This window comes from Argentina silus, assembly GCF_951799395.1.
Source record: "Argentina silus genome assembly, chromosome: 16".
NCBI lineage: Eukaryota > Metazoa > Chordata > Actinopteri > Argentiniformes > Argentinidae > Argentina > Argentina silus.
In genome coordinates this window covers 7,405,445-7,430,870 of record NC_139670.1, presented here as the reverse complement: position 1 = coordinate 7,430,870, position 25,426 = coordinate 7,405,445, and the positions used below count along the sequence as shown (strand labels likewise).

The following is a 25,426-nucleotide window of genomic DNA, read 5'->3' as shown; positions in this document are numbered from 1 at the left end:
AAACAACAGGATTTGAATCATGCTCAGGTCGGACTGATCAATGGTGTACTGTATGTAGTAGAATAGATAAGATCCTTATCAAACATGTATGTGTGTTTGGTAGCTTTCCCTTTTTTCTTGTCATATGCACTAAAATATACAGTATAATAGTTACCAGAGTAAGAGTGTGATCAGGTATCATAGCAGATTTGATGTGTGATTTCACACAGACGCATCCTTGCATACACACACATGCACACACGGACACGCACACACAAGCACACACACACACACTGACACACACACACACACACACACACACACACACACACACACACACACACACACACACACACACACACACATACACACACTATGAATGACACCTCCTGTGGTGAATTTTTACACACCTGTGTAACGTGTGAGCTCTGGGAAAGAGGCAGCTGTACAAAGCTTGGCAGCACCCTATTATGGCCTCTAATCCTGGGTAAGTCCCTATGACGACCTGCCCAGCTGCTTCAAAGAGAGGATTCGTTTCAACTGTCTCCTCGGTTCAGGAGCCCTCAGGCTAAGCGTGAACAGAAACATCCAGAGGCTGACTAGTGTTACTGTATGATCCTGACGTGTTATTGTTTACAAAACAGAAGGTTACTGCCTGTTTGTGTGGGTATGGATCGAGATGTCAAGTCATGAGCAGCCAACTTCCTTTCCTCAGCAAAACTGAGAGTGACATATATATGTTCAGGAAGTTTAGTAACTGGCATGCTGTCAGTTACACAGGGGGATAGCTTTGTATAAAAAGGGATCAACTGTTTCTGTTTACATAACTTTTTTGGTGTTTTTCCACACTGGTTTAGCACATATTGTTTAAACTCTTCTACCTCTGTAGTTTTATATTAGACAGACTTTATTGCCTCAGTATGATACAAGACTACTGAGGTTAGTGGCTGAAGAGGTGCTATTGAAATGGTCTATTAAGTCACCTGGATGGAATGTGTGCTGGCCCCACTCATGGACAGTATAAGCACATACATACACACAAACACACACACACACACACACACACACACACACACACACACACACACACACACACACACACACACACACGCCCCTGGGGAGCCTTGCTGTCATAGGGAGATCATATACAGGCACCACAGCACAAAAGAGTCCATGGTACATCATACTGAGCCCGACGTCTCGTCCCTTTCATAGGAGCCTCCTGTAATGAAGGAGGTCTCACAGCACCCTGGCTGTTTATTCAGAGTAGAATAAGCCAGTCGTTGAAAAGAGCAGTGTCCTATCAGCTTCCCTTTTCTCACACTGATCTTCTGAAAACCCACATCATCACCCTCCATCAGGCACCATTGGCATGTGAGATACAAAATAAAATAAGGAGGTAACTACTATAACACTGAGGTTACTTAGTTTTTTTCTGAAACTGTAGAATCTCTTACAGTTTTGGTTCTTCAACATATCGATATCTAATTCTATCCGAAGTGAACAATAGTTTCTCTTCAAATGAATTGTCTCTCAAGTTTGCTTAAACACTCAAATAGATTTGATCTTCCATAAAGCAGCCTTGCCAACCATGTTTACTCAAAACAGCATAGTATACCTACCTACCTACCTACCTACCTACCTACCTACCAAACAAACAAACAATCTGCATGCAACATAACCAGTAGGAGGTACACACAACAGATCCCAGCACCCCTCCAGCCCCTCTGTGTGTTTGTTGTGTGAAACCCAGTGGCAGGGCCACATTCTCAGCCTTAACTGCAGGGCAGAGTTCTGCGGTTAGCTGGGTAAGTATAGGGGAAGACAGTAGTGTGCATTATGGCATGGGTGTAGCAGGGCAGAAATGCCTTCAAACAGGAGCAGGATGTAAATGCCAGGCATGTCTGTGCAGGAACCCATCTCTGGGAATTTGGGGGAATAATGAAAATGTTTATCAGTCTGCAAAGTGAAGATATTAAAGTGGATGACAAACATGCCGCGAGGGCAGCTGCTGCTCTGAAACCCAAGCTCATGCCTGTCCTGGCGGCCCATTAAGGGTTTACTGCAGTGCATTGTGGTTAAACAGCCTCATTGTCTCTAATAAACCCAGACTGTTTCTGTCTCTTTAAGACATCAAAGGCAGAGATGCGCCTTCTTATTTCTGGTCTGATTGTCTGTCTCTGTGCTCATTACTCTGTGAAAACTGTTTAAAATCAGCCTTGGGTCTGGAGAGAGACAGAGCTTAGAGTTTGTAGTTCTGTCGAGTGGAAACATTCAGGGCCCACTAAAACAAACACTATGACCATGATTGCTGGTTAAGGCCTTATTAAACTTACATTCTGTGTAAAGGATTGGGAAAATGCATTATGGTCTTAAATTCAGAGGTTTGCTGTAATAGTTGATGTGCTGCCCCAGCACCGCACTGTGCTGTCAGCAACTTGTCAGCAACTTGTGTCTGAATTCTAACCCCATTCTTGAGATTAGGATGAGATCTGACTTCAGGTGTGATGCAGTTTTGAGATCCAGACACAACACGGGCAGAAAACTGCTGATAGTCTGGTACTGGTGCTACTCGCTGAAGGGGGAAGGAAACCTTGACTGAGATGGAGTGGCACATTTCTGTGGAGGCGTAGTTAGGAGGGCAGGCAATTACAGTAGCTCAGAAGCCATGTCATTAACCGCCTTCAAGTTTATTTGAAGTAGGAAACACTACTAATGGATAATAGATTGCAAGTGAAAGCTGAAGCTTTTCATGAAGTCTTATGGAACGTTTTACATGGGGGTAACTCACATCAACACCAGTGGAGGCTGGTGGAGGTAGAAATACGATTTCTGCCTCCACCAGCCTCCCCTGATCAATACTGTACATTAAGTACTTTAGTACCCACAAACACAAATGAAAATGTGGGCCAAATATGCACAACAGTATTGAAGCAAGTTACGGTAATGAAGGTTGAAGTTGGGCAAAACAACTTTTTCTAAATACAGTCAGCATATGCTCTCAGGAACAATGCAGTCATGAGGTCATGTAACATTCAAAAACAACTACAAGTATCAGACCATCTCTGCACCAGTCCACACAAGAGTAAGCAATCAGCTGTCCTTCGATAGGCTATCTGAAAGGTGTAATTCACTGTAATTAGACCACCCATAGAACCTGCTGTGGACCGTATGTGGTCTACACAAAGTGTGTGTGTGTGTGTGTGTGTGTGTGTGTGTGTGTGTGTGTGTGTGTGTGTGTGTGTGTGTATGTGTGTGTGTGTGTGTGCGTGTGTGTGCATGCATGTGTGTACGTGCACGCATACTGTTGTTGATTCAATCTTTGCATCTGCATCAAATCTAAATGCTGACCTCAGCCGTTTGGATTTCTTATACAATATACTACATAGTGGAACACAGAGAGATTCCCAAACCACATGATTCTATATATGATGTCATCTATGAAATAAAGACAGGCCTATAATCATGTTGGTCGCTTCTTCTTTTGCAATGGATTCCACAGAGAAAGAGAATATATCACAAACTATAAATACACAAAAGTGTGGCTAACCATTTGAGTGACACTTCTGGAAGCCATGGAACAAATAAAAATGACTGATGTTTCATTCCGTCTCACCATGTTTTTCTTTAGGAAATTGTCATATTTGCGTATGTTTAATATTCAAAATGATTATGTTAATATCATGATTTTGACCTGGGGTCAGTGAGACGCATTTGTCGTTTTTTTCTGCATAGAGATAAACCTACTGTAGCTTGTGTTTTGTGCCTGCGTCACTGCACAAGGACAAAGCACATCAAGGAAGAGAAAGGTAAATAAATCCTGCATGTCTCAACAGCAAAATCCCCTTCTGAGATTATCATAGTTCCAGGTCTCTGGCAAAGGGCATGCAAGAGAAGAGATACTGGATTAAATAGTTCTAGGGCCCCGATTTGCAGCAGCCCAGGAAATAGTTGCTTTGAAGTTTCCCCCTGAGCCAGTTTATGTGTTGCATTGTTATCTCCACACAGGCTAGATAACACCATGAGCGAGGAATCAGAGGTGAGGTGTACACACACTCAATGCTGCATCTCCCTGGGTAGCAGAGACGAATGGGGAGGAGAGAACATTTCAACATTGAATGTGTCCAGCGGAGGACAAATCAAACAGGAGGAAAAATAGGCTGTACAGTACCTGTTTGAGAGCTTCTGTACAGAACCCTCAGTTAATATACTGAATGATAGGCATGCATCACACACTGGTCTACTGTACTGTGTATACCCAAGAAGACATACTGTAGGCAGTAATTGAAGGTGCACCAATGTGGATTTGAATTTCATATGGTCCTCTATGGCTCAGTTGGTAGAGCATGGTGTTAGTAATGTTAAAGTTGTGGGTTCAATTCCTGCTGAAACCATACACAAAAAATGTATGCACTCACTGTACTGTAAGTTGCTTTGGATAAGTGTCATCTTAGCGAAATGGCATATATATCCAATCTGAAGTGTCAGTAATATGCCTTTTTTTTGCCTGCCTGTTAACTGACTTCTATTGAGCGGTGGCTCAATGCACAGACAGAGCTGTGGATCATAGATTGATGCATGGCTGTGTGTGTGTGGTCCATAGAGACCTTAGCTGTGTGGGTGACATGGGACACACACACACACACACACACACACACACACACACACATATGTGCTGGGTGGTGCGGTCTGAGGCACCACACGTGTCAGAGGAGGAAGATGGATGCAGTGATTTACCCACCATTCAGAGGGGGAAATGGAGGCTAATTCAGCCCAGATGTGCTGTCATTCCTTTCTATTGACAGGTGAGGTCCCACTTGCTTGCAGCTAAATTATGCAGTGAGGAGATCAGCTATTTGAATCCAATCAAGGCTCCAGTTTCTACCATTTTGGTAATTAGTGTGTTGGCGGGATGATAGAATGTTCTAGAATGCAGGGTAATAAAACTCACAGATGGAATTTCACTATGACAGTTAGAACATCCTGCCTGGGAGAGAATACCACCAACGTGGATGTTCAGGTGTGTAAATACCCATCCTATGTAACTACCCCTATGAGATGAGGCATTTCCGTGTGAACATTTACAGGTGTTTGTAGATGCTGTGATAATCAGACAACAGAGTGCTTAACTCTCCCATGGTGAGGGTATTGTCTGTGTCTGCTGTGTGTTGTGTGATAGAGTATGCGGGTCCTGCATAGATAGCCCTGCATTAATAACCATGAGACACACCTGCCTTTTCACTGCAGGGTAGCAATGAAAGAGGAGAACTCATCAAACGCAAATTATTAATAATCATCAGGTTCTGTGTATAATTGATTTAAAAGTTAAAATCTAAGGAAAGTGTAAACCCACAAAGATTGAAGTGCCCCCACCCAAAAATGTAGTGATGGAAAGTTGTATTATGTGTGAAGAGTGAGTGAGATTATGCTTGTGTGTGATACCTCTGTGCTGTAAGGTCTGTGGAACAGTACGAGAGCCAATGTGATCTGGCACCATTGACACTCATCAGACAATAGCAGCTGCCCCATAAGCACCATTAAGCTGCACATTCCTGTTTTTATGGTGTGTAACTAACACTGATTAAAATCTTTCACACTCTGGAAATGCTAGCTCTGCATTAACCATTAACATAATCTCCCTGATACCCAAAGACCTTCTCAGATAACTCATCGTGTCTGGATTACTAGACAGTGTAAGATGTTCAGGTACTATTCAGTCGGATGAGTGCGTGAGAACTCCATCTGATGAAGTTCACTATTAACTGAGGGAGTCTTGGGGTCCTTAATTCACCTTTCTGCTTTAGAGGGTGTTAAAAAAAGACACTGGAAGATTTAGATTGAGGAACACTTAACTAGACTGCTAAAGGCACAGTATATTGTGTAACAGAAAGCACTTTCAGCTGGTGGGAAGACCAAGTCCTTATATGAATGAAATGCCACTGAGATCAGTGCTACATGTTAGGGCACAACATTGCCCTACTGGTAGTATATACCAGTTCAAACCAGTTTGGGGTTACCTAACAACTTTGTGGTCGAGACACAAAGCCTACCACTCTAAGCCTGCCATAACACCACTATGTGCTTTGCTGTCCTGCACTCAGGATTGTGAAGTGATGTCTGTGATGTCGGCTTCCTTCAGCTGTGCCTTGATTGCATGTTTCTGTCTAGTTAGATCATCCCCTTTCCACCCTGTGTTTGTGTGTATTTGTGAGTGTTCGTGATTGTGTGTGTGTGTGTGTGTGTATGTGTGTGTGTGTGTGTGTGTGTGTTTGTGTACATCCTGATAAAAGGACAAGCTGCTGAGCCGATGTCTACAACACCAAGAACACCCAACTAGGAAGAAGGTGCCACATCGTGCTATTGAGATGTTGTCTCTGTATGAAGTGTCTAATTACATTCAAACACCCAGCAGTGAAGGCGGCATGCTGTTAAACCTTGAGGGGGTTGAAACTATGTAAATGTATTTCAAACTAACAGGATTACTTCAGGGATACTTAGGGGAGAAGTTGAAAAGTACCGTATGCACTTAAGGTTGTGTTTTGCTTACAGAGGTGTTCAGGGTGTTGATTACACAGGGTATGATGTTCAACCATATCTACACTTATGCTATGTTCTAATAGACTCCCAGCACAGTCAATTCACTATAATTGTTCACTACAAAAAGCTTTATAATGTTTTTTATAGAAAACAAGCTTCAAATTTAACTTGCTTGTGGTGAAATCCACAAAAACACAGCTCCCTCAGGACTGTGTGTGTGTGTGTGTGTGTGTGTGTGTGTGTGTGTGTGTGTGTGTGGTTACTCTTACACATTCATTCAGCAGGAAGTGCCTGAGACACTGGCACACATGCCATAATATAAGCGGCAGAGTGTGTGATGCATTAGGGGACACAGTGTTGCAGTCTGACCATGTGTGCGAGAGACAGAGTAGTGGTTGTGTGTGTGTGTGTGTGTGTGTGTGTGTGTGTGTGTGTGTGTGTGTGTGTCTGTGTCTGTGTGTCTGTGTGTCTGACGAGTGAGAGAGCAGCGGTGGTGTGTTTTATGTGTATGTGTGTGTGTGTGTGTGTGTGAGATGCATGAAAGAGCAGCGGTGGTGTGTGTGCGTGTGTGTATGTGTGAGTCCTGCTAGTTCAGTAATGATAGCCTTCTGTCCTTGTTGGACTGCTAGGCCACTCCTCTCACCCACAGGGTCTGTGCCAACCGCCAAGGCCCGGAGAATAGCTTCCAGCTGAGGCAGAGACCTACCATGGCCCCCTGGTAGCTCACGAAACACCCAGCATCCACTGCTGCTGCACCAGACAATCCAAGCTCAAATAGTAGACTTCAGTGATCTTCAGTGGTATGTCTTGCTGGAGGCGACACAGGTCACATGACTAGGCTTGAATGGCAAATGCTAGAAAATAAACATTATGCTCAGTGGAAGTATCTTAGTGCTTCTCTCTACTGTGCTCTTCCCCTGTGGTGAAGTTCCGTGTGGAACTTAATCAATGGTATGATAGCGCCACCTGCTGGTTATGACCGGCAAACATCTACAATTCATAGTCTCAATTATAGTCAAAATGAGACTGCGAGGTCAAGTATTCTATCAAACTACGGTCGTTTATTGTCACTTCTGTACAACAGGATCATTAGAATGAAAAGCCCAGAGAATAGAGAATATGTTTCATCACTGGATTTGTAACCTCTCAGACCTCTTATAGTAAGACACAAAAGTTAGGACATGACACAAGAATCAAACAAAAACAAATTCATAAAGATTGATAACAAATAATCATGCCAATCAATTCAAGTATGCCACTTAAATCACATGGCTCAGAGTGCAGATAGGCAGATAATGTTGCTTAAAATACATCATGATCAGGGGAGTCTGGTGGAGGTAGAAATCTGAGGATGGGCTCATTGTGATGCATTCCTCATTCCATTCCATGCATTATTGATACCATTCCTCATTTATTCCATGCATTACAATGAGCCTCTCCTCCAAGTTCTACCTCCACCAGCCCGCACCTATTAAAATACATCATGATCCGTATAACCAGAATGCAGTTTTCATGTTTAATACTGTTGTTTGTTTTTTGTTTGTGACATAAGGAAGCACAATGTCAACAAGGAAGTGATATACATGTATATCTAATGCATAGATGTGGTTGTGTATGTCTTTGGGGTTAGCTTAGACCTATTTCAAAAAGTAGTAACGTTGTTGCACTAACTATGTCACCCCCTTAGGGAATATATTGTAATATCATAGTTATTCTAAAATCAAATAAATTATTGAATACCTCAGTTGGCCATTCCCTGCTTAAGCTACTACAAAGCAATGAATTCCAGATAAGGATAAAAAGCATACGCATCTTATCTTTAAACTAACATAACACACATTCAGAAGGAGATATCTGGGCAAACAGCACGTCAATGGAATTCGGCAGAGGTATGTGAGGAGCCTAGGGAATGTTCACCAGGGGAGGGTGATGGAGGTAGAAATCGGAGGACAGGCTCATTGTAATGCATGTAATGGAATTAGGAATGGTATCAAACACTTCCGTTCCATGCATTACAATGAGCCTGTCCGTCCTCCGATTTCTACCTCCACCAGCTTCCACAGATGTTCACATATCTATAAAGTCTGTAGAGTAGATAACATCCCAAGTCCCTGTGTTCCAGGCTGGCCAATGACTCATCTGTGTGCAGGGCGTCCCTCGCAGGCTTTAACCCTGTCCACTTCACAAACTGACCTGTCTTTTGCACATGGCTTGTGTGGGTCTACAGTGACCTGTTTCGGATCCTAATCTCGCTTTACTGCTTGTCTGGAATAGAGAGCAGAAAAAGAGGAGTGCAGTTTAATACACACTTAAAGGTCAAAATGTAACGAGATAATGTGATGTTAGGTGACGGTGATTACATATACACTCACGAACACTTTATTAGGAACACTATACTAATACTGGGTATGGCCTCCCTTTGCTCTCAAAACAGCCTCAATTCTTGGTGGCATTGATTCCACAAGATGTTGGAAACATTCCTTTGAGATTCTGGCTCATGATGACATGATTGCATCACACAATTTTTCAGGTGCACTTTCAAGCTGTGAATCTCCCGCTCTACCACATACCAAAAGTGCCAAGAAAACATTCCCCACACCATTACACCACCTCCACCTCATGAGAAGGTGTACAGGTGTTCCGTGAGTGTATATTCTAATAAAATAAATTACTAATAAAGTAGACTTGCTGCTTCAATGTTGTCCATTCACACTAATATAATAATAATAATAATAATAATAATAATAATAATAATATAATATAATAATAATCACACAGTTAGAGTACATTCACAGTACAGGCTTCTATCATGTTACCTTTATTAGGGACAAACTTGAGCGAGTTGCTGAATATTCAGAAGCGCGAGATTCCGTCTTCTGGTCCATCATTCACAAACTCATGACCCAGTCCGTTCCCACACTTACCACACAGCACCTGAGGACAAAATCACCAGTACACACTCAATTACCGACCATGACCATGCAAACATTCTCTCAGGGAGCATCTTGGTCTGGTTATCCTCCCTAGTAGGAAACGCTAATAAAGAGGACGTCTTTTGGGTATCAGTCAGGGGAGGGGGAAATCGGAGGATGGGCTCATTGTAATGCATGGAATGGAATGAGGAATGATTCCATTCCATGCATTACAATGAGCCCATCCTCCGATTTCTACCTCGACCAGCCTCCCCTAGTATCAGCCAACACTTTTCCAGTCCGTTCCCATCAGTGCAGATGAAGGAAAGAAGACAAGGGGAGGAAGCCACTTTTGACAATTGACATAAAGACTTCATACAAGAAGATCTACACAGCAGACAGCATTGAATATAGGATCAAGTCGACATTGGACCCCTTTTTGAGGAATGAAAATGCCTGATGAAATTGAGTTAGGGGTATCCCTTCAAGGCTTGTTGGAGGCAGCTCACCTTGAAGGCTGTGAGTGACTCCATCATCTTAGTGACGCTGTCCTCCCTGATGGTCTCAGTGAAAGCAGGCCAGGGGGAGGAGTGGGCGAACTTAGACCTGCTGGAGAAGAGCTGGTGGCCACACTGAGAGCAAACATACATACCTGGAAGAAACCATGGATACTGTATCAGAGGATTAACACAGGAGTTAATACATATAGATAATAGATGTATATATAGATCGCAGGGCATTAGGAGCATTTGCAATACATTTTTGAATAACATATTGTATTAAAAGATAAATGGCCCAGTCTTTGAGAAGTATTACTATTGCTAGAGAATTGTGACTGCCAAGATGATAGACTATACCAATACATACACCTTAGGACACAGCATTATAACAACATTATTTAGAGTATTGTACAATCATCATAGCATGACTAGTATTATGTTATACAGTGAATAATCTCTGAACTTCTATTGCCTAAGAGTAGTTGTGTAACCTAGATTACTGGATGGTGTCAAATGTAATTACTACATTTAAAGAATACAAATAGTTTAAATGTTGGCCACTTAGTTTACCTTATATTCTCAATAAATATGCCATTGAGAGAATACATTGATAAATGGGTGCAATAGTCTACATAATCCTGAAAGAAGTGCAAGTTACATCACATCTAATAGGCTCCCTAGACAGTGCAGAATTGTTGTTTTCCTTGGCTTCTATTTCCTTCTCCTGTTTCTTTCCCTATTTTCTTTAGCTGCTGTCTTGGATCAGGTCTCTCTTGAAACAGAGATTATATTTCAATGATGCATCAAGGATAACCTGGATAAATAAAGGTAAATAGATAAAATAATTGCTCACCTGGATTGAAATGGTCTTTGTAAACCTCACCACCAAAGAATGAGCAAAATGACATTCTGAATATAGAGCAGAGGTCGTATTAGGTTATAAACCTCACTGTGCGCGCCGCTGAGGTTTGACAGATGCAGGTACACACTGCGCGAGGAGATTCCGCATACGTAGGTTGTAGTAGCGTCATGACGGAATGCAAGCCACGCCCATTGTTCAGATATTGACCACTTGATGTCAGTGTTGGACAAGAGGGAGTCAGACAGGCAAGTGAGTAAGTGAATATTAGTGAACTTCTGGACAGTTAGCACTGCAGATACCTACAACCACACATATAGGCAAGTAATGAAGGTCGAAATAATCAATTTATTCTCCAGCTAAGCATCTCTGACATATCATACAAGTCATTCAGAGAGTGAAAACAAAACTGGTAAGAGACCAGTGGTATATTCATATAACAAAATGAATACACCGTGGCAAATGTCTTGCTTGAAAAGCTTGAATGTCTCAATTTTCTTTACAAGATTTCATGAGAGATTGACCAGGATAAATCACACACCCAGTGATTGACTCACCCTTCTCTTTAAATCAGCCCTACTTAAACTTCCAAACACACATAGTTACAGAGGATCTATTCCACCCGACTTGATATCCAACATTCAAGGCTAAATCTAAACTTGATACGTGCTGCTGGTCTCATTAGTCTTTCTCGTGAGAGGCTGCACCAGAAGAAGCTTCAGTCCAAACTGCTCTCACTCATACTTGCAGTAGTGTTTGAGTTTATCTGGCAGCTCCAGCCAGTCTATGGCCATCCTGTGGACTATGTGTTTCTGGATGATCTTCCTACACAGTGTCTGCAGTGAAGAGACTGGAGCAAGGGATGAAAGGAGAGGGAAGAAATAGAGACATGAGGGTTTCAAAAGCTTGAAAATACAACATCAATGTCAATTAAGTGTAATTCAGAAAGATCATTATCTTTCTTGTCAATTAATTGGATCCTTAGGATATTGTCTCAGGTTTGTACACAAGACACTTACAGCCATATTCCACCTGGACGATGCGGACAATCTTTGTAGCAGCAAACACATCGACCACAGCATACAGAGGCTGAATGGTAGGGATCCCCTTAGCCGATGCACCCATATCTTCCCCATTGATGACAATGTGCATATCGGCTATGCCCGGTCCCTTAGGCGTGTACAGCACCCCAACCCGACTGCGTCGAGCGGTGGGTGGCAGTGCGTTTGTCTTGTACAGGTCATCCAGGATGTGGCTGAAGAGGCCAGGTCGACTCCGACCAACCAGCTTGTCCATGGGGATGCGAAAGTCCTCAATATACAGGTGGGTGTCTGTGAAGAATGCTTTGGGCTTATTATTGCCACCATCATCCTCTCCTGCACCCCCTAACACCCTGCCTCCTTCCTCCCCACCCCCCAAGACCCGGCCACCAGCCAACGCTCCCTCTCCTGCCCCCTCTCCCCCTGCCACTGCTACCTCTTCTATCACCTTATTGTGGTTGCGTGTGATGGCGAACACCCAGCTATCTCCCAGATCCATCAGGTCTGGTAGGGAGTACTCAGGCACTGAGTCCAGGGCCATGGGGTCCTTGGCGGTCAGGCCGATGCGGAGGTGGCCACACCAGCCCATCTCTTTCTCCTCAATCTCCACCAGGAAGATCTCTCCAGGGTTCAGGGGCTGTTTGCTGAAGCACAACCCATTAGCGAAGCTCTCTACCCGGGTAGCCTGAGTTCCAGAAGGGTCCAGTCTCACGTTGGTTCCGTGGATGGGGTGGAACTCCAGAAACTGGTCTGAGAGCGGCTCCATTTCTCAAAATGACTCTTGAATACAGTGTAATCACTACACTGGGTGACAGCACTGGCAGGCAATAATAAGCCTAAATAGTATCACTGTAAATATCTACTGTAGGACAACCGCCAAAACAAAACAGATTCACAACACAAACTACACAGAAGGTCTACATCTAAAATGTCCACTATCCAAGTTCTTACGGTGTCTTCTTCTGAGTAGACAGTCTGTAGAAAACGCATGGTGCAACAGACACACACAAACATTCACAACTAACCCTTGCTTGCCTATCTGTTGGACACTCAGGGAAGTTTCTGGTGCCATGGAGAGGGCTATTTTTGAACAACTGCATATGTTAACAGATGGCAAGGTATGCAGGGGGAGATACACGTTCACACAGGATGGGGAGGGGTCAGGGGAAACCCCCAGGGCCCAAGTGCTCATTCAATTTCACAATCCCATTGACAATAATAGCAGTGTAATTATCATAATACCATATGCCTGATAAATATGTTAAACAGGCTGTTATACTGTCTGGTATCAGACTTCTAAATATAGTTTATTCAAATTAAGTGTTGTTATGAAATTGTTATGTAAATCAGTCCTTGGGAGAGTACTCTAATTATCATAATGCCATCTGATGAATATGCTGAGCAGAAGGCATTTTTCGAAATATCCTAAATATAGTCTGTCCTAATACTGTGTATGGAATGTTTAAATGTGAATTGGAGCTAAACCATCACGTCAGTGGAGGCTGGTGGAGGTAGAAATCGGAGGACGGCTCATTGTAATGCATGGAAAGGAATAGAATGGCATGAGGAATGGTATCAAACATGTGTGTTTGTCATCATCCCTCATTCCGTTCCATGCATTACAATGAGCCGTCCTCCGATTTCTACCTCTACCAGCTTTCAAAGCATCACATCCATGAATGGACTAATTTACCCCACAGAGTAAACCTGTCTCCATTCATTGAAATCAGGGACCTCTGAGGAATCCATTGGACCATAGAGGATTGGAAAAAGACTACAGCATGGAGTTGTATAATATCAGTTTGCTACAGTGGCACCATGCATGTAGAAGGAGCCACTGACCAGTCCAGGAACTATTCCTTTAGACAGAGATAGATGGGGGTTACAGGCGTGCTAACCCTAGCTGCAGACTGAACACCACACTCCGTTCCTCATATTGTCATTTCTAGGGCTCTCTGTATCTAGGCCAAGAGAGAGAGAGAGAGATAGCCCTGTTCATCCCTTTATCCCTTTCTGTGAAGACTGATTCCTTAAGTGTGCTCTAGGCAAAAGATGACTTCTTGCAGTCTCAATCTATAAGATGTTCATAAAGGTTACAATGGCAAGTGAAGGAGAGAGTTTAGTCATTTTGCCAGATGGAAAATACATCAAATAAAAAATAAAAAATGTGACTGACTTGCTTGAGTGAAAAAGAAATAGCCTACTGTTGCTATATAGTTGTTTGTTGATTTAGAAATAAAATGGGGTATAAGGCCTTTATTATTTATTATAAGGCTTGTGCGAGTGTGTATGTGTGTGTGTGTGTGTGTGTGTGTGTGTGTGTGTGTGTGTGTGTGTGTGTGTGTGTGTGTGTGTGTGTTGGATCTGAAGTATTTTAATCTGGATTACAGTGACTTTCATAATCAGATTGCTGCCTGAGCCGCTGCTTGGTAGCGCGTGTCACATCTGGATAGAAGCGGTCCGCGAGGTGTGAGCACATCAAAGCGGAGGCAAAATATCTCTCGCGTTTATGAAGGGCAGTCGCTATGCTGAAATACGTAGGCTAGAACCGGCACGTTTCCACCGATAGATCTCGATTCAGAATTGTCGTGCTTTTTTCGGTAAGTGCAACTGTGTTACATTGATGGTCTTTTTCTACTGTAATTTTTTGCAGCTTTACATTGCAGGTCCACATAATAGTAGCATAATTGGCAATCCAAAATTATTCATAAATTATTATTAGACTAAGAAAAGTAATGCATTTGTTCAAGAAACATATTGCCAACTTAATTTCCTTGACGCGCGAAGAGCGCTTCTCGCAGTCCGACTTCATACTGTAGCTGCCGACAACCTTGACAACCACGATTTTGAAAGAAATAGCCATTCTGAGCTAAATCTACTGATCTTGGACTCAGGGATAGACTACGCTGTCTGCGAAGATTGAAGACAGGGGTCGGGTGGTGTGTGCACAACTGCACATGCTGCAGTGATTACCAGGTGAGCTGAGGTCAGTTTTGACACTGATGTGTTTGATATTATTGCTTTTTAATCCGTCTTTACGAACTGGTAAACGTAGAAGATTTAAGCACATGCATGGCCTCAAATGTTTAATCTACTTAATCTTTTTTAAAAAACGTTTGATGAGTTCTTTCCATATGTTATTTTATAAATGTAATCTTTGTTTAAACACTTTAACAAAGCACTTCGCTCTTTCTAGATGTCCACATCAGATTTACAACCTCACTGTATAAGTGATTGATTATACTACTATTTACAACTATTGCTACAATAATATAGGCTGTTTAGAAAAGGCATTATTGTGACATATTATTACTGTAGCCTTTCTAGTGTAGGTCATGCTCAAACAAGTATTCTGTTTCAAATCAGACCCAGCGTTATTTTTGAACATAATCCGGTATGATTTGCCTGACTCAAATCATAATTTGAAGTAAAAGCCTGCGTTATGGTTAATCTTCAGTTGGCACTGTCTTTAGAGAGAGAGTAATCTGACTCCCCCCTATAGCATCAGTGGCCATGTCTACTTGACATAGTCAGTAATGACCAATAATAATCCAGTTTGTATTGTTGCCTCATTCACCAGTGATTATATAACCTTTCATGCCCTTACATTACTTGTTCACAGTCACACCCTCATAAATTGACATTTGAAATGTCCATCATCTGGTGTGACTTTGTTGATAGGATCAAACACATTATTAAGCTGTAGTTAAGGACGATGCTTACTGAGGCTGTTCATAACGTGTCTTTCACAGTGCTGGGCTGGGGGCCATGGAGAACAGATTATCACAGACCAAAGGGGTTTATTTTCAGAATGTTTTTTTTCTTCACATTTGTATTGCCAATGTGTATGTGTCTGTGTGTGTGTGTGTGTGTGTGTGTGTGTGTGTGTGAGTGTGTGTGTGTGTGTGTGTGTGTGTGTGTGTGTGTGTGTGTGTGTGTGTGTGTGTGTGTGTGTGTGTGTGTGTGTGTTTACCCCTGCAGTGACTGCTGCCTCTTGTCTCTATGTGAGAGCCCAGGTCTAATGCTTTTTGTGTGGTTGATATCTCCTCTATGGTCCATTATGGGTGAGAAGGATTAGAGAGAATTCACCAGCTGCTGTAGTATTTTTTGAATTTGTGCCATAGCTCCATAATGCACTTATGTAACCACAGAAGGTACATTGGAGGAGTGTACCTCATCTTAAAGAGCAGAGTTCTTGACCCAGAAAGACAGTGGAAGACTCATTTGAGCTATCCTGTCATTCTCCTGTCCACTCATCTAGAAATGCTCTTTTCTACGACTTTCTTTGATGGCAGATCAAATGTGTCTTTATTCTGACGTTTACTCACTTGTTACATTTAAACTGTAGCATTATATGCATCCCTCAGCTCTCTGGCACCTGGTAGATGTGTGTTAAAAATGTCACAAAGGCTGTTGGATGTGATTGAAAACATATTTGGCTAGTATTACCATTCATCTCAGCATTACATAAGCAGTCTTTAAGCAGCTCAAGAAGCCATCAGATCATGTTGGCGGCTCTGACGTGAGTTTTAAGGCAGGCTGATGTCTCTTAGCGGATGAATATTATAAATAGTTTTTTCTGGGGGTGCAGGGATAGAGGTGGTTTTAAGCCTTGAGGGAAAAAGGCACTATTACAGTATTCATTAGAGCTTTGGAGTTTCACTCCATTGCATTGCAACAAGGCTGAGAGGTGCATAAGAATCTCAATGACACGCTTGGCAGAGCCTAAGTGCCTAAGTCTATTGTGATGTGACAGGTGAAGGTAAAACACCTCTACAAATAGTGTTTATGTTTGTGTACCCTATGTACAGATTATACTTTATTTGCATAATTTATGCTTACATTTATACTAAATTTATACTAAATGTCTAAAACACATAAAGTTACATTTTAGGGAGTTTTCTTTCTTAATCTGCATGCTATTTAGAGCAACAGGCTCCCAAAGTAAAACATTGGATTTGAGCCTGTGTTCTGGCCTACTTTTCACAACATTTGGGGAAAGTCTCTGATCTATTTTTGTACGCTTCCAAAGCCCAGTCAAATCTGGGGCAATGGCAAAGGGAGAGGTGTTATTTGGGGCTAATTCAGGTGTAGACAGTCAATAAAGAGATTTAAGTAATTTCTCTGCACCAGCCAAACTGCGTTCACACATCCTTACATAATCACCCTTGGGATTCTTCCATTGAAAGGAAATCGCTGATGAGAATGAAGCATAAACATATAAAAAGACTCTCTCTTTTGCTCCCTCCGAGGCTTGACAATACAGCTGACTGAGTTTGTATTTCTCCTGCTGACTCCTAGGTGCCTTGGGGTCTGCAATGTGAACATAAGAAATGGCAGAGACAGGAGAAAAGGGACGAGGAGGGAGAGAGGGAGGAGGTGGAGGTGGTGGAGGAGGTCTCAAGCCTCCACATGACCCCCAGAGTCCGGCCCTCTGTCCCTCTCCTGCTCCCCCAGAGTGGGTCCACTCAGGTGTGGCCAGGAAGGGCATTGTGATACAGTTGACGGGCACAGATGGAGATTGGGACAGCCTGGACGACAACGAGCTCATCTTCTCCCTGGAGAATGATGAGGACTACCCCTCCATCTCCCTGTCCAAGGAGAGGCAGTACTCTGCTGAGGACGATGAACGGGGCCTGCGCTCCCCAGCCTTCCACGTCCCCCTCTCCCCCTCTTCCCCTGGGTCCCTGGGGGACTGTTCCATCTCAGCCCCCAGCTTCCTCTCCCCTGGCCCAGCCTCGCCCACCCACCAGCCCCTGTCCAGCCTGGTAAAGTCCCTGTCCACAGAGCTGGAGCTGAAGGAGGGCTCGTCTCTGAGACCCAGGCCCCTGCTTAGCCTGGTCAAATCCATCTCTACTGAGCTCTCCCGCTCTGAGCCTGAGGTGTCCCAGTCTAAATCTGACTCCCGGCTCAACCTCCACTTATGGAAGCAGCTGACCCAGTCTAAAGGACGCAGCAGTGGAGACTCCCGCACCGCCCCACCCTCGCCCTCCTCCTTCTCCCCACCCGAGGGGGCCAGGGGCTTCTTCAAGATGGAGCTGGAGGACAAGAGGCGGAAGCTGACAGAGGCCATGCACGAGCCGCTTAGTATGTTCAGTAAGATCATGAAAGAGGAGAACTCAGGCAGCCCCAAGCACCAGAGAGCCATGGGGACCCACCCAGCCAGCTCCCCCAGCCCCAGAGGGGTCAGTGGGACAGCGGGGAGGGACAGCGGCGAGGTGGATGTCACAGTGTCTCCGGTGAGGAGTGGCAAAAGGGTGGATGGTGACTCTTCACCTTTGTTTGACTGGCCCTGTGTCAGACACCCCATGAGAGCTTACCATAGGACATGCTCCGCCCAGGAGCACCACAGTAAACCCAACGACAAGGCCGAGGAACTGGAGATCTGCACCTACGGTGACGTCATGCAGGTCGTGGTGGTGGAGACTCGTCATAGGCGTCCTCAGAGACAGCCTGGCCCTTCGATCTCTTCAGCACCCAGTGTAGTCGACCGACCCTCTCCTCCCCTGCCATGCATGGGTTTGTTCTGTGTGGCTGCGCTGTCCTACATCTACTTCATACTGCCTCTGAGCCCCTACCTATCAGGCCTGGCTATGGGTCTGGCCATGGGCTTCCTGTTGGGGCTGCTCCTCATCAGGTTGGGCACATCCAGATCCCCTGCTCCTCCACACAGGAGGGCTCAGGCCCTGAATGACAGAGCTGAGCCTGATGCTCTCAGCACTGAGCCAGATATACTTAAGGTGAGTTGGTGTTAAAGGTGGAATTCAAACAACAACAAAGTAACAATTAAAAAACAAAACAAAGGCGGGCTCCCCGCCACTTTTTTGGTAAACAGCTGAGGGATGGGACTGAAGAAATGTAACCACTCGAAAATTTGATAGACAATGCTGTGGATGCAAACACTGTCCATCCATGAGTTCAAAAGCTATAGTTTTAAAGCTATACAGTGTTTGTTTACAATTGCATTGTTTACAAACAATGGAGTAAAGCAAGCTTATATGTTGGGTTCAGACAGTTGAACTAAGCTCATGAGGCATTTGTTTATACAAGTTATATTCTTCAAGAACCAATGGCTATATATAATTAATGTAAAAGTCCAAAAAAGGATGTACCAATTATAGATTGCCCCTTTAAATGAGGAGAAAACATTTTCAAAGTGAAAACATTTTTTTTCTTTTTACGAGTGCACAGTTGTGGTTCAGTAAGCAAATGGAACAACGAATGTGTAATGTTAATACACTTCATTTCCCTCAGTAGTAAAAGTCCAGCTGTGTCTGAATGGGTAGTCATAAAACAGAAGTCAGAATATTACATTTGTGATTGACTTCTCAAATCACCCACAGCAGAGTTAGCTGAATGGGGACACTGCTAGTTTAAGTGGCACTGCACCACAGTGAGTCAGGAACGGCAACAAACCCCCTCTCTTCTCTTTCACAGCTGAATGCATTTTAATGAGGGACACGACAGCAGAATGTGTTTGGAATGCAATTAATGTCTCAGTATAAAGGTTCCTCCAAACTAAAGAGATACTGTCCTCATTACTGTGACTCCCTTGGATGAACAATGCCAGGTGCAGAATAGCCCCCACCCAGCCATCTTGTCAGATCAAGGGGCAATTAGCTGAGAGCTATAGACTGGGGCTATGTAATTTGTCATGTTCAGTGGCAGACAGTGCTATCTGTGGTAAACTGTAGTACAGGGTGACGGGGGTGTTAGTGGGGGAGGGGTGGCGGGTTGTAAATTGGCAGTTGGGCTATGAGTGGATGTCAGAGCCTCAGGGGACCTTGTCAGTGGTCATCAGGGAGGGTGAGGGTGAGTTCTCCACTTCTTCACCCTCGCTGTCAGATTCATCACTGTGGAGTGTCATTTGCTGTACTAGTATAATAACTCTATATTATATAATTGTAATTATAATAACCACTGCTATTCCAACTAGAGTGGTTGAAGTGGTCAGTAAGAATACAGGATCCAAATAGACCTTGCTGTATTTGTTTATCAGTGGAAAAGAAGATTATGCACCGTGTTAACAGTTAATGCACTTGGGAGCATACTATGTACATTGTAGTGTGCCTTAACTGCACTGTACTTACTGTATATCTGGCACCTGGTGGAGGTAGAAATCAGAGGATGGGCTCATTGTAAAGCATGGAATGGAATGAGGAATGTTATCTTGCATTACAATGAACCCGGAATGAGGAATGTTATCATGTACTACAATGAACCTGCCCCCCCCGATTTCTGCCTCCACCAGCCTCCAGCCTGTGCTAGAGGACATGCTTCTATTCTCCTATTTCTCTATCAGGGCTGGATGAATGAGATGTTTGAGTACGACCCAGAGAACTACCACCCGTCCCTGACCCACTCTGTGTACGCCATCCTAGAGGGCTCCTGTCTGAGGCTGGACTACCCCCGCAGCAACATCAGCCGCAGGGTGTCCTACGACGACAAACCCCAGGAGGCTGTGGTTGTTAGCTCCCGCTCCTACCAGCTGGCCCACAGCAAGGTCTGTCCCCCACAATGTTTAGCACTAAACGTGATCAAGTTCGATAATGTCATCCAGTGAAATTCATCAAACATTATCAGGTGTTGTAACAATGTTGTAACAATGTTATGACAGGTTTTCATGTTATAGCAGGTGTTATAAAAGGCATTACTATTGTACTACCAGGTGTTCCTGCTGCCCTCTGCACTAGCCCGTAAGAGGTTGTGGAATATCAAATACCCTATCTGCATCGTCCTGGAGGAAGGAGAGAGGGCAATGGAGGAGGGGACAGTGGAGACCCTAGGGGAGGAGCAGGAGCTTGAATCCCCTACCCAAACACACCCCTCCTTCAAACACCCCCCCGCAGTCACACCTGACATCCCAACAACTCTCTACCTCTTCGGCCGGACAGGAAGAGAGAAGGAGGAGTGGTTTCATCACTTCCTGTCCGCTTCCATGGTTACAGAGAGAGGCCAGGAGAGGCCTGGCAGATGTGTGTCCAGACCGGGTAAGAGAAATGTTATTACTACAATAGCAATTGTGGATTATGGATTATATGGTCCAATTCCTTGCATTTCAGTGCTGGGGAAAAAATACTACCTTGATCGCAGGTTACACCAGATGTTCCTGCCTCTGCTAAATCATCACATTAAATATACATTTAGCATAGCACCTCCTCTGTACATTTTAAAATAACGCCATATTTATGATCCTCCCCCCTCCCTCTTGGCAGAGGAGGCAGTGCCAATGGTGCGAGGGGTGAGTGCCTCCGGTTGTGCCCCGGGCAGCAGAGGCTCCAGTCAGGTGGGCAGTACTGAGGAGGACCTCCCCACCACCCCCACTGTCCCCTCCACCCAGACCTCCAGCAGTGCTAAGGGCGCTTCCCTGCTGGACTACCACACCTTCATGGCTCGCCTTCTGGCCACAGAGGAGCCCAACCCCCTGCCCAGTCCAGGCCCCAGCAGCACAGAGACCAGCCCCACCACCGCAGGACAGGTGAGTCATCTGGGTGACTAAAATAAAATGTTGTTGCTGTGAAAGTCATTGGAAACACTGGATATGTATACAGAGACAGGTGCACAATGTATTGGAGGACACTATTCAGCCATTGTTATATAATAAATGGCTAAATATAATGCATATTTAATCTCTTGGTTGTTAATCTCCTGCATCTTATTATGACTCAGGTCTGTATACTTTTTCCCACAGTGCACCTGTGATTTCCCAGACCTCCCGGGAGAGGGACAGACTGCCTGGGTCAACGCCCTGATTGGTCGAATCTTCTGGGACTTCCTCCGTGAGAAATACTGGGCAGATCTGGTCTCCCACAAGATCCAGAAAAAGCTCAGCAAAATTAGAGTGTGTAGAAAAATCCAGTCTAAAATCTATGACTAAAATGAGTTATATAATTAGTTTATACCATTTTGGTTTTTTTATCTCTTTCGACTTTTGAGTAACACTGTTGTCGTTATATGTTTTGTGTGTGTGCAGCTGCCTTACTTTATGAATGAGCTCACTCTGACGGAGCTGGACATGGGCTCCGGTCTGCCCCAAGTGACTGGCACTTCCAGACCAATGGTCAACCACCAGGGTAAGTGCCAAGTGGAGGACACACACACACACACACACACACACACACACACACACACACACACACACACACACACACACACACACACACACACACACACACACACAGTGCAGAGTGCAGAGATGCAGAGAGAGGAGATGGCACATTGCTCATGTGATTATGACTGAGTACTGGGCATCAGATGAGATTATGCTGTTATTATCCTGTTGTAATCTCAGAGGGCAAGGGAGTTGTTATCCCTTGCTGCGAACATGCGCTGAGGCATATTGGTTTGTAGTTTGTGTGTGTGTGTGTGTGTGTGTGTGTGTGTGTGTGTGTGTGTGTGTGTGTGTGTGCGTGTGTGTGTGCGTGTGTGTGTGTGTGTGTTTGTGTGTGTGTTTGTGGCCACATACATAAAGGTGCACTTAACAGTGCTTAGGCAGGATTTGCCCTGTGGCCCTAGGCCTGGGGGCCGGGGGGCTGGATGGCCGTTTCCTCCTCTCTCTGCGCCACAATATGTGCCCCACGTTACGCAACCACACACGTCACATCGATGCCCCTCTAATCGCACATCATCCCATTGACAGATTCGCTGAGCTCCAATCCACAACATGTGTCATCATTCCTCAGGGGAATTATAATCTGTCGTAATTTACCGTAATTTGGCAACCCTTCATAATCACAGCAAATCCTTTTAATCTTCTCCTAAGTATCCCTCCAGATTAGGCTATAGTTTGACACTGTCATTGTCTTTTGCTAATTGGTTCTTTGAGTAGCATGTTCTTGTGGGACGATTTGGGAAGAGTTGCCATAGTGCAGCAGAAACACCAGGGAGAGTAGAAATTGTTAGATCATACTAATTTAGTTTTTGTGTCGGTGCGTGTGGGTATACTGTTGTGAATTATAAATCTATGTTCCCTAAACATTTCCCTTCATGAGACGGCTGTGTTTTTACATCTGCGTCTGGCTGTGTCTGTTGTGTCTAACTGATATCTGGTGTCTATTGTCTCTGACTGGTGTCTGTTGTCTCTGATTGGTGTCTGTTGTCTCTGACTGGTGTCTGTTGTGTCTGGCTGTGTCTGTTGTCTCTGTTGTCTCTGGCTGGTATCTGTTGTCTCTAACTGGTGTCTGTTACTGAGCCTGTGTTGTGTCTGGCTGTGTCTGTGACTGAGTGTGTGTTGTGTCTGGCTGTGTGTGGCATCTAGCCATGTCCCTGACTAAGTATGTTGCGACTGGTGACTGTGTTTGTTGTGCTTGGTTCTGTCTGTGACTGATATATATATGACTACATCGTCTGTATCGACTGTATCGTCTACAGTTTCTGTTGTGTCTGGTTGTGTTTGTTGTGTCTGAATATTATGCACGTTCTGTTTGAATATTAAGCGTGTTGTGCCTGGCTGCGTCTCTTGACTCAGTGTTTGTGTGTTGTTGTTTATCTGTTCTATCTGCAGGCCTTTGGCTGGAGCTGGAAGTGGTCTATACCGGAGCCCTCCAGATGACTTTAGAGACTAAGATGAACCTGTCTAAACTGGGCAAGGAGGGTGGGTTAGACACAGACAGCCTCACTGAAGCAGGAAGTCTGGGGTCAGTCTCATCAAACATCAATATCCCCCCTCATCCCTCAGCCTCCTTCATTAAAAAAAAAAAAGAAAAAAGATTTCCCCGTATCCACAGTACTGGCTAGATTGTACATGATAGAGCTGCACACATTATGTTGATTAGTTGGACGGCCTCCAGATCTTTGTCCTGTCAAATAATGACAGTGTCCTTGTAGATATGAATTCGTCTGCTACTCTGCTACACTGGGTTTTCTTCCCATGCTCATACTGTATATTTCCATTTGATGTCCCTGCTCTACCCTTTGTTTTCTCTCTCTTGTTTCATGTATCTTTTCTCACCATTGACCTTTGACCTCTGTTCTGTCTAGGTCCAGGCCCATCCTCAGTGTTCTGGCTGACAGTGATGAGGAGTCCTCCAGTGCAGGGTCTTCTGATGAGGAGGAAGTACTGCTCTCTGAGCCCCAGGGGCTTGTGGGAGAGAAGGGGACTCCACCTGGAGCTGAGGGGTAATAATGTCCCATCCTTTACAAGCCGAGTGATCTGTAAAATACTCTATAAACACACTGTAAAACACTTCAACAGTGTGTTCTCAGATTAATTTAGCTTACAGTCTAGATTTGATTAAATGTTATTGGGTTGCAGCTTTCATTTGTGGCCAGTTTGACATTTGACCATTCAGTATTAAGTCCAGTCGTGTCTCCTCATGCCAACTCTTCCGCTCCTCCTCCCTCCCCTTTATAGTGCTGCTGCTGGTGGTGGCAGGACTGGGAAGAGGATTTTGAGATTTGTTGACAAAATCGCTAAGTCTAAGTACTTCCAGAAGGCCACCGAAAATGAGTTTATCAAAAAGAAGATTGAAGAGATGTCCAACACTCCCCTGCTGCTGGCCGTGGAGGTCCAGGAGCTTTCAGGGACGCTGGTTGTCAACATCCCGCCCCCACCTACTGACAGAATATGGTACAGACCACTCTCAGTCAGATTTGCTACAAGTTGATCTCCTTTTGACATCACTAAAATGAAATGTATTATGTTTCTGTCTATTATTAGTATTGCAAACTGACTTAAAAATGAAAGTAACTTATGTATGTGTGTGTGTGTGTGTGTGTGTGTGTGTGTGTGTGTGTGTGTGTAGGTACAGCTTCTGTGTGCCCCCAAAGCTGGATCTCCGTGTCAGACCCAAACTAGGAGAGAGGGAGGTGACTTTCTGTCATGTGACTGAGTGGATTGAGAAGAAACTACAGGATGAGTTTCAGGTTAGTCTCTAATTTATTCTAATCTCTCTGTACCTTATCTCCCCCCATCTCTTCCCTTCTCGCCTGTTCCCTTGTAGACCTCAATTTCAAGTTATTATTCAGCCCACTTTGAACATAATCATCTCTCGGTTTCAGAAAGTGTTTGTGTTGCCCAACATGGATGACATCTACCTGCCCCTGATGCATTCTGGTATGGACAGTCAGTGCCCAGCGTCACAGCAGTGCCCGGCTCAGTCATCACACACACGCAACTCCTCCACGGACTCCATAGAGCAGATCTCCCAGGAACATACTCCTGAGTCAGAGTAGTGCCTCCCTGTGGTCCAACCATACATACTATGAAACCTCAAGAGCCCAGAAAGCACAGCTAGCAGTTGTAACCCCAACCCCAATGCCGTGGGATACTGGATGTTACAGAACTACAAGTGATACCTTTTGTCAATGTTTACATGTGAGGAACACTTATGAGATGTGTATTTGCTTGCTGCTTTGATTGTTTACAGTTCAATGTCGTTTTGAGCAGTCTATATTTAATACTTAAAGATGGAAAATCATCATCAAATAAAACCAAGGCACGCATTTTTTCAATGTCATGTTTCTTTAATGTTGACTGAGATTTTGGATTTAATTGTACAGTATGTGCTATTTGGAGGATGTGTTACTCTGCAAATAACTGTGACTTCCCTAACCCTAACCCTAATTTTGAGAACAGTTGTTATTTATTCATGATGAGTT

General features: G+C 44.2%; 3 protein-coding genes across 3 annotated transcripts; 1 reads left to right on the top strand and 2 right to left on the bottom strand.

Annotated features, from left to right (window-relative positions):
- Window positions 1–7,605: 7,605 nt before the first annotated feature.
- Window positions 7,606–10,900, bottom strand: msrb1b (methionine sulfoxide reductase B1b). Its single transcript, XM_083687107.1, has 4 exons — window positions 10,782–10,900; window positions 9,938–10,080; window positions 9,333–9,450; window positions 7,606–8,781 (listed from the first exon to the last, which is right to left on the bottom strand). Exons 1-4 carry the CDS (start codon window positions 10,834–10,836, stop codon window positions 8,771–8,773), a joined length of 327 nt encoding a protein of 108 aa, XP_083543233.1. The 5' UTR covers window positions 10,837–10,900; the 3' UTR covers window positions 7,606–8,770.
- Window positions 10,901–11,521: 621 nt separating this feature from the next.
- neurl2 (neuralized E3 ubiquitin protein ligase 2) lies at window positions 11,522–12,593 on the bottom strand (the record flags this gene model as incomplete). The annotated part of the gene is made up of 2 exons (XM_083687226.1): window positions 11,522–11,637; window positions 11,807–12,593. 2 exons carry the CDS (start codon window positions 12,591–12,593, stop codon window positions 11,522–11,524), a joined length of 903 nt encoding a protein of 300 aa, XP_083543352.1.
- Window positions 12,594–17,160: 4,567 nt separating this feature from the next.
- Window positions 17,161–25,000, top strand: tex2l (testis expressed 2, like; the record flags this gene model as incomplete). Its single annotated transcript, XM_083687627.1, has 11 exons — window positions 17,161–18,567; window positions 20,130–20,330; window positions 20,496–20,817; window positions 21,043–21,305; window positions 21,519–21,668; window positions 21,801–21,900; window positions 23,331–23,463; window positions 23,807–23,944; window positions 24,180–24,395; window positions 24,571–24,691; window positions 24,827–25,000. The coding sequence occupies 11 exons, from the start codon at window positions 17,161–17,163 to the stop codon at window positions 24,998–25,000; spliced, it is 3,225 nt and encodes a 1,074-aa protein (XP_083543753.1).
- Window positions 25,001–25,426: the final 426 nt, after the last annotated feature.